The 17,221-nt window shown below is 37.4% G+C and overlaps 1 protein-coding gene across 1 annotated transcript in view; it reads right to left on the bottom strand.

The window, feature by feature from the left end:
• CFAP47 (cilia and flagella associated protein 47) overlaps nucleotides 1-17,221 on the bottom strand; it is a 550,869-nt gene that overhangs the window by 261,797 nt on the left and 271,851 nt on the right. Inside the window, exons 38-39 of the mRNA XM_030305764.1 lie at nucleotides 10,135-10,285; nucleotides 8,665-8,753 (exon numbers count right to left, since the gene is read on the bottom strand). Of these exons, the coding sequence (XP_030161624.1) occupies nucleotides 8,665-8,753; nucleotides 10,135-10,285 (240 nt within the window). The remainder of the gene's footprint in view (nucleotides 1-8,664; nucleotides 8,754-10,134; nucleotides 10,286-17,221) is intronic.

Below are 17,221 nucleotides of genomic sequence, written 5' to 3'. Positions count from 1 at the left end.
CCTGCTTGTACTCTGTCTCTCTCTCTCTCTCTCTCTCTCTCTCTCAAAAATAAAATAAAACATTAAGAAAAAAAGAATAGAATATACAGGACAACTGTCCTAAAATGAAGGAATAAATAACAAATAAACAAAAACTGAAAAAATTAATTGCTAGCATATGTGCCCTATAAGAAATATTAATGGGAGTCCTTCAGGCTGAAATAAAAGGACACTAGAAATTAACTCAAAAACACATGAAATAAAAAACACCAGCATAGGTAACTACATAGCTATATGTATAAAACAAACTAACTAAAACTGTATTTTCTTTGCAAACTTTTACATTTTGCTTTCTGATTTAAATGAAAAGAGTGTGAAACAATAAATAAAACAGTTTTACAGGCTTGAAATGTGTAAAGATGTAATAGGTCTAAAACTAATAGCACTAAAAGGGGGTACGAAAAGGCGATATACTGCAGCAAAGTTTCTGAATTATATTGAAATTAAGTTGGTATTGATTTGAACTACATTATTTTTTTTAAGTTTATTTATTCATTTTGAGAGAGAGAGAGAACACAAGTAGACAAGGCACTGTCGAAGCAGGACTCAAATTCATGAACCATGAGATCACAACCTGAGCTGAAATCAAGAGTCAGACGCTTAACCAACTAAGCCACCCAGGTGCCCTGCAAAGATTTTTTTTTAAAGTTTATTAATTTATTTTGAGAAAGAGAGAGAGTGCATTCAGGTGCATGTGAGTAGGAGAAGGGACAGAGAGGGGGGAGGAGAGAATCCCAAGCAGGCTTCATGCTGTCAGCACAAACCAGATGCGGGGCTCAATCTCACAAACCACAAGATCATGACCTGAGCCAAGATCAAGAGTTCGATGCTCAACTGACTGAGCTACACCACGCTACATTATTTTGAATTAGGATGCTAATTATAATCTAAGAAAATAAGATACAGTAGAAGACAGAAGGAGGAATAAAAACTTTACACAAAAATAAATATACACTACAAAACCAAGAAGTAATGGAGAAATGAAGGAACAAAGACATAAGACATAGAAAATAGGTACCAAAATGGCAGATATAAATCCTACTGTATCAGAGATTACATTAACTTCGTTTATTTATTTATGTTTTAATGTTTATTTATTTTTGAGAGAGAGAGAGAGAAAGAGAAAACACAAGCGGAGGAGAGGTAAAGACAGAGGAGACACAGAATCCAAAGCAGGTTCCAGGCTCTCAGCTGTCAGCACAAAGTCTGATACAGGGCTTGAACTCACTGAGATTATGACCTGAGCCAAAGTCAGGATGCTTAACCAACTGAGCCACCCAGATGCCCCGAGATTACATTAACTTTAAATAGATTCAACACTCCAATCAAAATTCAGAGGTTGACAAAATGGATAAAAACAGATTAGAAAACTGATAAACATTAGTTCAAAGATACAAACAGATTGGGAGCAAAACATTTAAGAAGACATACCATGCAAACAGCAACAGAGACTGGGAGTGTCCATAGTAATAATGGGCCAAATAGAACTGAAAGCAAACATTGTTTGAGCATGACACCATGACAGCTCCCCAAACCGACTCCCCAGGAAAATGAGTAAAAGTTGTAAAAATCAACTGTAATAATTCTCTAGAAATTATCCTTAAGGGAATATAGTAAATGAAGAAAAATCTATTCAACAATATTTACTGCATTCAGTAAGAAAGGCTATAATTTGTGAACCAAAACCCCTCGCTCCCTCTTCCTCCCCTACTCAGTAACACGGAAACCGTACTCCTCACTGGCACAGCTAAGAATACAAGGCTCTCAACTTACCCAGCTCCCAGTTGGAGAACTATAGTTTTCTGGGAGGTGTAGGATATCAACATTTCTCATCCTGCCCCCAGTACACACTGCTAAGTTCTGGGCAAGTGCAGCTGAGAGGAGTAGGGGGTATCCCTCTTCTGCCCAGTCACAGGACAGAGACTCTACATAGGTGTGAAACTGTCCTCACCCTAGCTAACAAAGTGCTTGTCTGGTGCTGGCAGAAGCAAAATAAGAAGACCTAAAGCTGTTGTCCCTATCTCACCTAGCACTTAGCACCTCATGCACGGGCGGTATTCAGGGAAAGTGCAACACCATCCCCACCGCCAGCTACAGGGCCATGGTTTAGAGATTTTGCCTGGAAGGAGAAGATGGCCTTAAAACAGACAGTTCTTAATCTCTTCCAAAAGGAACTGATAACTAACTTCATTTTCAATAAAGTATGAAGAAGGTTAAGACCAGGGATGCTCTTAAAAATAGTACAGGTTGAGGTAAAGGGCAATTGGGAGTAGACTGGTAGATTCAATGGAGACACTGGCTAAACTGCATGCCTGCTACTTTGCTAGTAAACAACAGGGGAAAGGGACAGCTGGGAGGAGCCCTTGTGGGGACAGAATAAATCTTAATTAAACACTTACTTGAACTATTACTTCAAAGGAACCTAGATTTGATTGAATTTATCTGAGGAGCAATTTATGCCTCCTATAGAACTGGAATTAGCAAAATCTAATATATGGGTGTGGAGGCGAAAAGAGATAGTCAAAAGGAATCCTGCCAAAGCCACTGTCATCCCAGATTGACTGTGGGCATTCCCAAGGCTATGTCCCCTGCGAAATAACATCAGAGGCTTCATACTTTGTGTGTGGAGATTTTCTGGGGAGGAAGCAGATATTACTAAAATAAGATGGTCAGTCAGTTAAGAAGTCAACCAACACCATTAACAATCTCATGGGAGATGGGACCGGTATTCAGCTGCTAGAATATATCTTTTAAAATGTTTAGTTTTCAACATAAAAATGATGAGACGTGAAAAGAAGTGGGCAAGAGAAACCGCATGTTAACGTAACCAGCTGTCAGATTTAACAGAACATTAATTCAAGACTGCCATTATAAATGTCTTCAAAAACTTAAGTATGGCCAAAGAAGTAAAGGAACATATGATGACAACGCAACAGCAAATAGAGAATATTAAAAAAAGAGACTGAAATAAAAGAACAAAATAATTCTGGAGATGGAAACTGCAACAACAAACATAAAAAAAATCACTAGAGCAGCTCGATGGTAGATCTAAACTGGCAGAAAAATAAAAAAGAATTAACAAACTGAAGACCGATAGAGATTAGGCAATCTGAAGAACACACAGAAAATAGAATAAGGAAAAAATAAACAGAGTCTAATACATATCTGGCTCACCGTTAAAAAAGCACCAACACACATGTAATGCAATTACCAGAAGAAGAGGACAAAGAGAAAGGAAAAGAAAGACTGTTTGAGAAATGAGGTGGGTGAGAGTGAAGCTGGACTGGGGCAGGGGAGTTATTCCAAAAGGTAATGTGAACCCAAAGGAACAAATAGAAACAAAAATGGTAAAAAAAAAAAAAAAAAAAAAAAAAAGGCTAATATAATGAAAATTATAAATGTATCCATTCGGTTATTGGCTGAATTTTGTCCTCCCTCACATTTCATATGTTAAAGCCCTAACGCCTAGTACTCTCACAATGTGACTGTATTTGAAAACAGGACCTTTAAAATGTGATTAAGTTAAAATGGGGTCATTAGAGTGAGCCCTAATTCATTCTGGCTAGTGTTCTTCTAAGAGGAAATGTGGACACACAGAGACTCCAGGGATGTGCACACGCAGAGAAGAGATGACGTGAGGGCACAGCAAGAAGCTGGCTATCCTCAAACCAAGGGGAGAGGCCTCAGAGAAACCCAATCTGCCAATACCGTGATCTTGGACTTTTAGCCTCCAGAGCTGTGAGGAAATAAGTTTCTATTGTTTAAACCATCCAGTCTGTGGTATTTTGTTATGGGAGCACTAGCAAACTAATACACTACCCTTCTCTCAGCTTTCTTCAGATCATAAAAATTACGCCAAAATTAAAAAAAGAAATACCGAAAAATGTTATGTAACATTACTGATTATTGCAACACCACTGATATGTCTGACAAAAACACCACAAAATAGGGGGAAATGGAATAGAGCTATATAAGAGTAACAAAAATGAAAAGGTGGGGCCCCTGAGTGGCTTATTTGGTTTAGGGTTTGACTCTTGATTTTGGCTCAGGTCATGATCAGGTTGGTGGGTTTGAGGCCTGAATCAGGCTCCATGGCAACAGTGCAGAGCCTGCTTGAGATTCTCAATCTCTCAATCTTCTTCTCTGCCCCTCCTCCACTCACATGCATGTTCGCTCTCTCTCAAAAATGAATAAATTTGAAAAAAATAAATGAAAAGGCAGCCTACTAAATGGGAAAAAATGTTTACAAATTAATATCCAAAATCAACTAAAAAAAAACCCTCATACAACTCAAAAGCAAAAAACAAACAAAAAAACACACAATCCAATTAAGAATTGGGCAGAGGATAAGAACAGACACTTTTCATGCATATTAAAACATGTTGAACATCCTTACTCATCGGGGAAATGCAAATTCAAACCACAATTAGATATCCCCTCACACCTGCCATAATGGCTATTATCAAAAACAAACAAACAAACAAACAAACAAAAAGATAACAATGTTGGTAAGTATCTGCAGAAAGGGACCACTGGCATACTGTTGGTGGGAATATAAAATGGTGCAGCCACTAAGGAAAACAGTATACAGCTTTCTCAAAAAATTAAAAATAGCACTACCATGTCATCTAGCAATTCCACTTCTGGGTATTTATCCAAAGAAATTGAAATCAGGATTTCAAAAATATATCTTTACTTTCATGTTCATTGCAACATTGTTCACAACAGCCAAAATACAGAAACAATCCAAACAACCCAAATGTCCATCCACAGATGAATGAATGAATAAAGAAAATGTGTTGAGTGTATGTATATTACGGTGGAACACTATTCAACCTCAAAAAGGAAGAAAATCCTGCAACATGTGACAACATGGATGAAACTCGGAGACATTATGTTAAGTGAAATAAGCCAGTCTCAGAAGGACAAATCCTGTATGATTCCATTTATATGAGGTGTCTAAAGTGGTCAAACTCAAAAAGTAAAGAATAGAATGGCGGTTGCTAGGATTTGGGACTAGGATGAAAAGGAGAATTGTTATATAAAGTTTCAGTGATGCAAGATGAATAAGTACTAGAGATGTGATATACAATAGACTTAATAACACTGCACTGTGTGCTAAGAGGGTAAGTCTCATGTCATGTCAAGTATGCTTACCACCAAAAAAAAAAAAAAAAAAAAAGAGAGAAATTAACACAAGGAAACTTTTGAAAACGATGATGGATATGTTTATTACCTTAATTGTGGTGATAGTATTATGGCTGTATGCATGTGTCCAAACTCATCAAATTGCATACAGTAAACATATGCAGGGTTTTTTTTTCTGTTGTTTATCAACCCTACCTTAACAAAGATAAACAATAGAGAATATCAAGGAAGCCAGAAAAAAGGTTCTTTGAAAAGATCAATAACACTGATAAGACTGATCTAGACTGATCAAGAATAAAGGAAAGAAGATAAAATTATTAAAATAAGGAATGGAAGAAGGGCCATCACCACTGACTTTCTAGGAAAAAAGGATTATAAGAAAATATTATATAAACTTCTATGCCAACAAACTGATTACTTGGAGGAAATGCACAAATTCCTAGAATGGCACAAACTATCAAACCTGATTTAAGGAGAAATAGAATACCTAATTAGGCCCATAACAAATAAAGCAGTGGAACTAGCAATGAAATAAACTTCCCACAAAGCAAAGCTCGGACCCAGATGGCATTAGTTGTGAGTTCTACCGAAGACTAAAAAAATTAATACCAATCCTTCAAAAACTCTTCCAAAAAATAGAATAGAAAGGATCATTTTCCAAATCATTTTCAGAAGCTAGTACTAATGCCACAAAAAACAAAGTCATCACTAGAAAAGGGAATTACACCATTACATCCTACGATTATAAATGTAATATCTTCAACAAAATACTAGCAAATCAAATCTTACAACATATAAAATCATTATATAGCAAGAAATAGTTGCATTCTGCAAAGGAGGAATTTGAGAACTACTAATGTGGTAGACAGAGATGTGGGTAAATCCTGTCTCTGTTAAATCTAGGCCGGGTTGCCATTTTGGTTAAAAGTAATGTTAAATTTTGAGTAAAAATGATCAAATCTGGTCACTAGAGTGTATGTAATTTGGGGGGAAAACATGGACATTTTTATTTTATTGTAAAGTACGTTTCATATTTGACTGTTAATAATTAAATTCTGGTTTTTTAACTGTAACATATATTACTCAGCGATCAAAAAGAATGAAATCTTACCATCTGCAACAATGTGGATGGAAACTAGAGTGTTCTATGCTAAGCAAAATAAGTCAGAGAAAGACAAATATCATATGATTTCACTCATATGTGGAATTTAACAAACAAAACAGATGAACATAAGGGGAAGGGAAGACAAAATAAAACAAAAACAGAGAGAGAGAAACCATAAGAGATTCTTAAATACAGAGAACAAATTGGGGGTTGCTGGAGGGGTGTTGGGTGGGAGCATGGGCTAAATGGGTGATGGGCATTAAGGAGGGCACTTGTTGGGATGAGCACTGGGTGTTATAGGCAAGTGATGAATCACTAAATTCTACTCCTGAAATCATTAGTATACTATATGTTAACTAAACTAGATTTAACTAAAAATTTTTAAAAAGTGTGACATTAAAAACTAGGTCACTTACTGTGATGTTTATAATAATAATAAAGACTACATAAAAATTAATTGGCAGTTAAATTTCCTTTCTTTTCTATTGCATTATTTTTAAATTTTAAAATACATGCCTACTGTAAAATATTGATCTTAGAAATTTTGTAACTGGTTTTAAAAGTTTGAGTTAATGGGGTGCATGGGTGGCTCAACTGGTTAAGCATCTGACTTTGGCTCAGGTCATGATCTCATGGTTTGCGAGTTTCAGCCCTGCATGCGGCTCTCTGCTATAAGCACAGAGCCTGCTTTGGATCCTCTGTCCCTTTCTCTCTCTCTGCCCCTATCCCCACTCGTGGACACGGGCAGGCTTTCTCTAAAATAAACAAATATTTAAAAGAAAAAGTTTGAGTTTATATGTCCATTGCCTAAGTCTGAGGGCCACATTCACATAAAGGAGAAAGGAGTCAAAATTCCCCAATTAACAATCTTGTCTTTTACCAGACAAACCATGCACTTCTCATAAGAAGCAACTATTTTAACTCAATCTGAGATAAACCATAGAGTAATAATAAAATATTATGATTTTTTGAAAAACATACAACTATAATCATCTAGCAACTCCTAGAACTTTGAGATTTCCTTTCAGTGCTACCACTAGAATGTAAGACTAATTATGTTTAATCTTGATGTCTTATGCAGAACAGTCATTTGGTTCATTTAAGGGCATATTTTAATACTGGATTAATGCTATATATTCTGACATTTTTCTGTTTCTTGTATTCTGATATAACACTTTAATAAAAGTACAGTAAATAAAACTCTCCCTCACATGAACACAGGAACCATAAATTCACCAATAACTGTTTTTTTATTTAAGTTTAGTTATTTCTTTTGAGAGAGAGGACGTGAGCAGGGGAGAGGGAAAGAATCCCAAGCAGGCTCCACAATGCCATTGCAGAGTCTCACACAGGGTTCGATCTTACAACCCTGAGATCATAACCTGAGCCAAAATCAAGAGTGGGATGCTTACTCGACTGTGCCACCACCCAGGTGCCCCTCACCAATAACTGTTTTAACAACAACAAAAATTGTTTTGTAAACAACAAATGATTATTAATAAGAAATTACCAAAAGTCTTCATATATAGTGATTTTAAAAACTGGAAATTATCAAATACTAAAATAATAAGCATACATACAACTTCTAGTGTCAACACAAGTATTGTTGTTGACGATTTGATTTCTAAAGGTGATGGAAACAGTGCACAATTGAAGCAGTACAGAGGTATCATTGACCATCTTGTCCCTCAATATGTAAGTTCATAAAGATATTTGTCTATTGTGAACTTAAATAATACGTAAGCATTTTATTGTCTTTTCATCTCAAATTTGTGTTGTTGTAATTGTTGTTATTAAATCTCCAAATGCGTAAATGCATGGTTAACGTGCAATTTTAATTAATCATGATGCCTTAAGTAAAAATTCATTTTCTGTTTGAATCAATATTTCACTTTTTGAAAGCAACAGATGTAATAAGATTAGGAATAAAAAAGCCTATTAATTATAACTTTTTAAAGTAATCTCTATACCCAATGTGGGGTTCGAACTTACAACCCTGGGATCAAGGGTCACATGCTCTACTGACTGAGCAAGTCAGGCGTACCATAATTATAAATTAAAAAAAATTAAAATAGTACATCTCAGTACACAGAAAGCTCATAAACAAAATTCATAAATTTGATATGATCAATCTTTTAGCTTTATATAGATCAAACAGCATGTCAAGAAAAATTGATTTATCTTCATTATTTATTCTGTTTTATATGATGGTGCTCATAAATTTACTATGTAACATAATATTTATTGTGTAATAGGTGTAATATCAACACAAAGTTTCTCCTCAAATGGTTCATAGTGAAAAGAATTACTTATTTCCCCTTAAGCTTGAACATGACTAATGGCAAAGAAATTATATGAAAAGAATAACTTACCTGAAGTCCCCAGCAGAATGGAAGGGATTTTTAACCTTTACAGTGATTTCTTTCCATGTGTAACATGGGGATTTACAATTTATAATTTCCTAAAATAAAAAAAAAATTCTATATGAAAATAACAAAAGAGTACTATGAATTGCCATATATAAACTTAAAGTATTTAAAAAACAGCCTGTTTAAATATTACAGTGATATTAATTTATATAATTCCCCTTGTCCCACATATATTGTACTACTAAAATCTGGGTGGGAAAGAACAAAAATAGATTGATTTCACGACATTAATGATCCATAATACTTTGCTAACAAGTGAATTATTTGTCACAATAGTGTGTCCTGAATTGATTTCTTTAAAATTGATTTCCTTAATGACCGAGCATGGTTTCACATCTGCAAGTTAATCAATCACATACATGCCTACTATATGTGACATAAAGAAGAGGTAGAATGCACACATAGAGCTCTGTGAGTATAAACACATGCTTGTGTTTATAATGTGGTGGCTAAGATGACGTATTTGTACTATAATAAAAGTACAGGGGCACCTGGGTGGCTCAGTGAGTTGGGTATCCAACTTTGGCTCAGGTCATGATCTCACAGTTTGTGAGTTCGAGCCCCCATGTCAGGCTCTGTGCTGACAGCTCAGAGCCTGGAGCCTGCTTCAGATTCTGTGTCTCCCTCTCTCTCTTCCCCTCCCCCACTCATGTTCTGTCTTTCTCTCTCAAAAATAAGTAAACAGTAAAAAAAAAAAAAAAAAAAAGCACAAATATAAAACTAAAACCTCAAACTACCCGAAGGACTTCCACAGAAAATAAGATTCTAGGAATTCTACATTTTTAGATCGGTCATGTTATTATCTTATTTTATTTCTCCATTATTATCCAATCCACACCCTGGTTTACTAAAACCATGAGTAGCCAGATGGAGAAGGAAACAGAGAGCCTGCATGAGCTTCATAGTATAGATTTGATCCATGGGACATTCAAGATAAATTGATAAATGTTCCTATCAGAGAAGAGAAACATTTTCTTTACTGCATAAACCACCAACACTTAATTCAAACAAAAACATAGACAAAAGCCCAGGGATTTCTTACCTTAAAATCACAAGTCTTCAGGGCAGAAGGGGATGTAAAGTTGCTATGTGTACAGTGAATGACTCCATCATGAAAAGAACAAATATAATCCTAAAAATCTGACCTTAAAGTAACACTCAATACAAATCCATTCAAATTCCCTTATAAAATTGAAGAATTATTTCCAGAGAAAGAGTATCAAAGCAAGAATATCAGAGACACAGAAGCCAAGAATTGTGCATATGTAAGTATGTGCACATATGTGTCTATACACACACCATCTCAAAGAACAGGTGCTATATAGAGATAAAACTTGGAGCAATAGCTGTGCTTGGGACACTCCATGGCCTGCGAAGAGAAGCAGACATATAAAATAGGGAAAATTTACTTACAATGGCCTTAAAGTTGAGGACTTCACCCTTAAGAGCAAAAGTCATTGTAGTGCCTCCTATCCCATGCTTAGGTTTTGAAATCAATAACAGTGAAGCTTCAGCAGGATGAAGGAAGCGACTGGTGAATTTCACAGTGATACTGATTTCGTTTCTATTGAGAAAAGATAAAGGGGAAATATTTTACTGAAAAAAAACGCAGCAAGTATCTCTTCAGCATAGATGATGTGCCCAGTGTCTACATCCTGCAATATACTCACTTCTACAATAAAATTAAAGACTGCTGCAGATCTCAGCAAGCCTACAGTACAGTTATTGTCATCAGTTAAAACACCTTGATCCAATCTGTAAAATCTACAGTTACCTTCAAATGTATGTATAATCTACCAAATATTGGATTTCCAGTTAGCCACAGGAAATTGTGTATATACTTTTATGTGAAATTCTTAGGACATTTCTGTGCTACTGTTTAGGCAAACTCTTAGTCATATCACTGGTTTTTTTGTAACACGGAGGAAAAAAATGAGAAAGACTAAGAATTCAAAAAATACTTAAAGCCATGGTTGAAAATAAAATTTAAATCTGGAATCAAAATAATGGTATGTGAGTAGCAGGATTTTTATTTGAGAGAAACACATAAATAAAAGAAGGAATATAGGAAGCCATGTCTGTCTCCCTTAAACTTCAACTTTCTAGTCTAGAACACAGTAAAATGGTAAGGAGTCTGTGGACTCGGGGGAGATTCCACTTACTAGTGTGTCGGGGAATACACTATGGCATCCTGGCAACCTAGCATGCCAACACATGAGCCACATATACAAGGCTTAGCTTCAGTGAATAAAAGTCTTGGCAGAAAGCCTGTGATCCTCTGGTAGTAGAAGAACATGGAGGCAGGTGAAGAGCTGCTACAAGAACCTTTTTCACTTGCCTCCCTACTGCCCCGGAGAGGGTGTCATCAGTTTCTCACTGCCCCCTAGATTCTGATGCGATATAAAGGTTGCTACCTAGCTCCCTTCAGGGTAGAGTTACAGGCTATAAAACTGCTTAGGTGCAGCATGAAATTGGCTGTCAGCAACATGGTGTCCTACTACATATGATGCATTCATCAACAAAAGCCCTTTTGATATGGTATGACCCTGCACAAGGGACATGGGTATCTAGCCCTTTTAATTTGTTTTCACTGTTTATATAACTAACGAAATCCTCATATAAAACTAATGGGCTAAGTGTTTCATAACTGGCTAAATCTTGCAGCCTAGCCTAGCCTTGCCTTGCCACAAATGTGGGTGAAAAATTGTGGGGAAATTTTACCTTGGCTTTTGCTCTGGCTGTGAGCATAGTTATCACAATTATTCCTTTCACAAACTATCACCTAATGCCTTCTCTTAGAATACCCTTATTTGGAAGTGGAGATGGGAATAGATTCTCTCAGTGTTCACCTTTGACTTAACTTCCCCCAAATCCTTGTGGAATTACTGTTCAATGGGTAAGCCTAGGGAGCATCAAAAAGTAAAATGAATTAAAGATTTTCAAAATCAATAGAAATACTCTTAAAACTGCTTTTTGTGGAAAATTACAACTCACATGTAGCACGAGTGGGGATGGTTTTTACTCAGGTATGTCATCACTAATGACCTCAACTTATACAAAGGACATTTTGTTGGCCATTATGAAAAGCTCATGGACTTGAATTTAATTAAGTAGAAAGAATATTTGAACTTGAGATCTCTTTCAGGGTGTATAGGCTCAAACTCTGTGTTAGGATACCTGTGAGTGACTTACGATTTTTTTTAGATATTCTAAAATTCATCATTAGATCAAGCCATTCATTCATTCATTCATTCACTCATTCAGTTGATACTTAAAAAGAATTTATAATGTTCCAAGCACTGTTTTAGGTTTTGGGACACAGTAATTAGAAAAAAAAAAAAAAAAAACCATACTATTCCTGATATCCTGGATCTTACATTCTATAGGACAAGCAGAATATTAATTATGTTGTCACAAAATAAATGTGAAAATTACAAATGTATGTATGTGCTAGGAAGTGCTATGAGAACATATAATAGGGAGTGTGGTATAGTCTGAAGGGTGAGAGGGAGGGATATGTTAGGTGGGATATAAAGGATGGAACAAGTTAGGTAGAATGAGCATGGGAGGAAAGAAAGCCTCAAGGCCTCTGGTATGAGGAATTATGATGTGTTTGAAGAACTCACCAAAGGCCAGTGGTGCTAAAGTTTAGAGAGCAAGAGGGTTAGCGATACAAGATATATCCAGGAGCCAGCTCTGAAAGGCCACATGTTGACATATTCAATCTATATTTTAATGGTAATGGGAAGCTATGGGAATATTTTAAACCGAGGAGTGATATAAGCAAATTTGCATTTTAAAAAATTGTTGCCATTCTAAAAGGATGAATTGCAGATGAGCCTTTTCATCTGGACTCTGAGCTTTGGAGCAAACTTGGAGCAAAGAGCTTACCCTTGCAACGCCCATGTCAGATTCCCCACTGGTGTTGCAGATATTACAAACAACTGACAAGGATCACCACCCACAGAACTCCACCCATGCTACTACGAGGGCTGCCTGAATGGCGTGGTTTGAGATACCCATTTGGGGAGGAGAGATTGGGGTGTCGCCATTTTTCTCCCCATCACCAACACAGTGGTGCTTCAGGGAACAGGTCAGTGGCAACCACTGGAGGTGGAAGCCATTTACGCCAAACCCTGCACCTCCATGCCTGGTAACTGCTTTATCCACCAGAGTGAGATTAACACTGACTGAACCAGAAGACCTGTCCTCCAGACCAGCACAGGCCCCAGTCCCAAGGCACCAACAAACAACTGTCGTGTGGTTTTGTATGTTATTCTGTTTTTGTTTTAATTATATATTTTTCACTTTTCTTTCCTTCTCTTTTCCCTTTCTTTTCTTTCTATTCTCCTCTTTTTTTCTTTCCCAATTGGAATTAGCCTCATACTTCCCGATTCAATTTTTGGTCAATTCTTATTATATAAATATTTTTTCTTTCTTTCCTGTTTTTTTTGTTTGTTTAATCAGGCAATTTACTTTATTTTTTTAATACCTGTTCTGTACCTCTGTCTTCTTTATTTTCCTCTCTCTGTCTCAGTATTAAGTCTAATAGTTTCTTTCCTTCTCGACCTGGTCTTTTTTATTCCACCCTGTCATTTCTCTCTTGTATAGGATAAGGCTTCTTCCCTGGCCACTTTTTCCTTCTTTCCAGAGTTACTTCAAAGAACAAATCACAGCATACCTGGGGGAAGGTCCAATCCACCAATACGAGCAGTGGGATAAAGCAACCAAAGATGCAACAACAGAGTCACACAACACACACCAAGAACACTTCCAGAAGTACCAGGTCCTGGATACTGTGTAACCTCTTTTTAATATAGCATTATTCATAGGTACAGGACTCATAACAAGCTATTAAAACACATAAAAGACAGAAAACTAGCCAAAATAACAAAAGAGAAGAATTCCCCTCAAAACAAATTCCAGGAAGAAAAGACAGCCAGAGAATTGCTCAAAACAGATATAAACAATGTATCTGAACAAGAATTTAGAATAATGATCATAAGGCTAAGAGCTGGGCGTGAAAAGAAGATAGCAGAGAATCAACTGCTGCAGAGATCAAGGACCTAAGAAATGGTAATGATGAGTTAAGAAGTGCTGTAAATGAGATGCAAAATAAACTAGATGCACTGACAGCAAGGATAGGAGAAGCAGAGGAGAGAACAGGTGAAATAGAAGCTAAAATGAAGGAAAATGATAAAGCTGAGAAAAAGAGGGAAAGGAAATTACTAGACCATGAGGGAAGAATTAGAGACCTAAGTGATTCAATGAAACGAAATAATATCGGTGTCATAGAAATTACAGAAGAAGAAGGAGAGAGAAAGAAACAGAAGGTTTATTTGAACAAATTATAGCTGAGAACTTCCTTCTGGGAAGGACACACACATCCAAATCAAGAGAGCACAGAGAACTCCCGTCAAAATAAACAAAAAAACAAAAAAAAAAAAACAGGTCAAAACCAGAACATATAATAGTGAAATTGGCAAAATGCAAAGATAAAGAGAGAATTCTGAAAGCAGCTAGAGACAAAAGGGCCTTAACAAACAAGGGTAGACACATAATGGTAGTAGCAGACCTGTCCACTGAAACTTGGCAGGCTAGAAAAGAATGGCAGGAAATATTCAATGTGCTGAATAGGAAAAATATATAGCGAAGAATCCTGTATCCACCAAGGCTGTCATTCAGAAGAGTTACAGGCTTTCCCAGACCAAAAAAAAAAAAAAAAAAAAAGAAACTAAAGGAGTTCAAGACCACTAAACTAGACTTGCAGGAGATCCTAAGGTGGACTCTGTGAGTGGAAAGTGGCAAAGACTACAAAGAACCCGAGGTATCACCACACGCATGAAACCTACAGATAACACAATGACACTAAATCCGTAACTTTCAATAATCACTCTGAACGTAAATGAACTAAATGCCCCAATCAAAAGACATAGGGTATCAGAATGGATTAAAAAAAAAAAAAAGCAAGATCCATCAATACGCTGCCTATAACAATCTCAATTTAGATCTGAGGACAACTGCAGATTGGAAGAGAGGGGATAGGGACCATCTATCACGCTACTGGATGTCAAATGAAAGCCGAAGTAGCTGAAGTAGACTTAAAAACAAAGACAATAACAAAAGATGAAGAAGGGTATTATATCATGATTAAGGGGTCTATCCATCAAGAAGAGCTAAAAATTGTTAATGTTTATGCCCCCAATGTGGAAACCCACATATATACATCAATTCATTACACACATAACTAAATGTATAGAGAACAATATTGTGATTGTAGGGGACTTTAATACTCCACTTATAGCAATGGACAGATCATCTATACAGAAAATCAACAAAGAAACCACAACTCTGAATGACACACTGGACCAAAAGGACTTGACAGATATATTCAGAACTTTTCATCCAAAAGCAGAATACACATTCTTCTCAAGTGTACATGGAATATTCTCCAAAATAGATCACATAATGGGTCACAAAACAGCCCTCCACAAATATAAAAGGAATGAGATCATACCATGCATATTTTCAGATCATAATGCTTTGAAACTTAAAATCAACCACAAGAAAAAATTTGGAAAGCCTCCAAAAAAATGGAGGTTACATAATATCCTACTAAAGAACGAACGGATCAACCAGGAAATTAAAGAAGAAATTAAAAAGTATATGGAAACAAATGAAAATGAAAACTTAACAGTCAAAACGCTTTGGGATGCAGCAAAGGCAGTCCTAAGAGGAAAATACAATGCAATCCAGACCTATTTCAAGAAGCAAAAAAGGTTCCAAATACAGAACCTAACCTTACACCTAAAGGAACTAGAAACACAGCATCAAAATACTCCAAGTCAGCAGAAGAGAAATAATAAAGATTGGAGCAGAAATAAACACTGTAGAACCCATTCCCCAAAGAGTAAAACATATCAATGAATCTAAGACCTGGTTTGTTGGGAGAAAAATAAAATTGATAAACCCCTAGCCAGACTTGTCAAAAAGAAAAGAAAGAGGACCCAAGTAGATACAACCACAAATGAAAGAGGAGACAGATCAAAACAAATAGCATGGAAACACAAAGAATTCTTAGAGAATACTATGAAAAACTATATGCCAACAAACTGAACAATATGGAAGAAATGGACAAATTCTTATACACCCACCAACCTAGCAAAAGTCAAACAGGAAAAAATAGAAAACTTGAACAGACCCATAACCAGCAAAGAAATTGAATCAGTTATCAAAAATCTCCCAACAAAAAATAGTCCTGGGCCAGAGGGTTCACAGGGGAATTCTACCAGACATTTAGAGCAGAGTTAATAATTATTCTTCTCAAGCTGTTCCAAAAAATAGAAATGGGAGGAAAGCTTCCAGACTCATTCTATGAAGTCAGCATTACCTTCATTCCCAAAGCAGAAAAAGATCCCACTAAAAAGGAGAATTACAGGACAATATTTCTGATGAACATGGCTTAAAAAATTCTCAACAAGAAACTAGCAAATCAAATTGAATTGTATATTAGAATTATTCACCATGGCTCTTTCAGAAGATGGCAGTGTAGGAGGATACCGGGCCCATGGTGTCCTGCTGACCACTTAGATTCCACCCACATCTGCCTAAATAACCCAGAAAACTGCCAGAATGGACTCTCCGGAGCCAAGTGTAGATGAGAGGCTGACAGAAGAGGACAGGAAGGGTGGAGAGGAGGTGTGCACTACACGGACTGGCGGGAGGGAGCCGGGGTGGTGGAGAGGCAGTCCGCCCGGCAAGGTGGAATCCCCAAGTTTGGCGTGCAAAAGTGGAGGGGCCGGACTGCCTGAGTTCTGACAGCCAGTGGGACTTAACATTTGGAATGTTATAAGTCGACAGCTCTGCCCCGAGAGCGGGAGGGCTAGAGGACAACAGGAAGGAGGGTTGTTGAGCCCCAGAGGACAGAGCTCAGCTTGGCGGGGAACAAAGGCACTGGGAAGCACCAACTCCCTCGCCCATCCCCCAGCCAAAATCCCAAAGGGAAACGGTTCCCATCAGGGAACTTGCTTGCACCGTGCAAACACCCAACGCTGTGCTTCTGCGAATCCATCCCTCCCACAGGTCTACCTCCCGCCCAGTGCCACAGGGTCCCTCCCAAAGCGGACCACTGAAGGCAAAGCGAGCTGAGTCTGCCCCTCCCACCCCTGTGCGCCTTGCGGATCCACCCCAGCTAATACGCCAGATCCCATGGAAGCAGCACCACAAGCCTGGCAGTGTGCAAGTAGCCCAGACAGGGGCCACACCATTACACAGTGAGTCCTGCACCTGGGAGAGGGGAAGATAAGGTAACACCAGCCTGACTATGGCTTCAGTGGTGGGCTGGGGGCAGACAACAGGTCTCACTGCAGCACCGCCCACCAACTCAAGTTACTCCAGACAGCACAGAGGAAGAGCCCTGCAGTTCCGCGCCACTCCAGGTACTATCCAAAATGACGGAACAGAAGACTTCTCCGCAAAAGAAACTCCAGGAAGTAGTGAC

The sequence above is a fragment of the Lynx canadensis genome, chromosome X, assembly GCF_007474595.2.
Source record: "Lynx canadensis isolate LIC74 chromosome X, mLynCan4.pri.v2, whole genome shotgun sequence".
NCBI classification, from domain to species: domain Eukaryota; kingdom Metazoa; phylum Chordata; class Mammalia; order Carnivora; family Felidae; genus Lynx; species Lynx canadensis.
The sequence above is the reverse complement of the archived record's forward strand: the minus strand, read 5'-3'. Positions and strand labels throughout refer to the sequence as shown.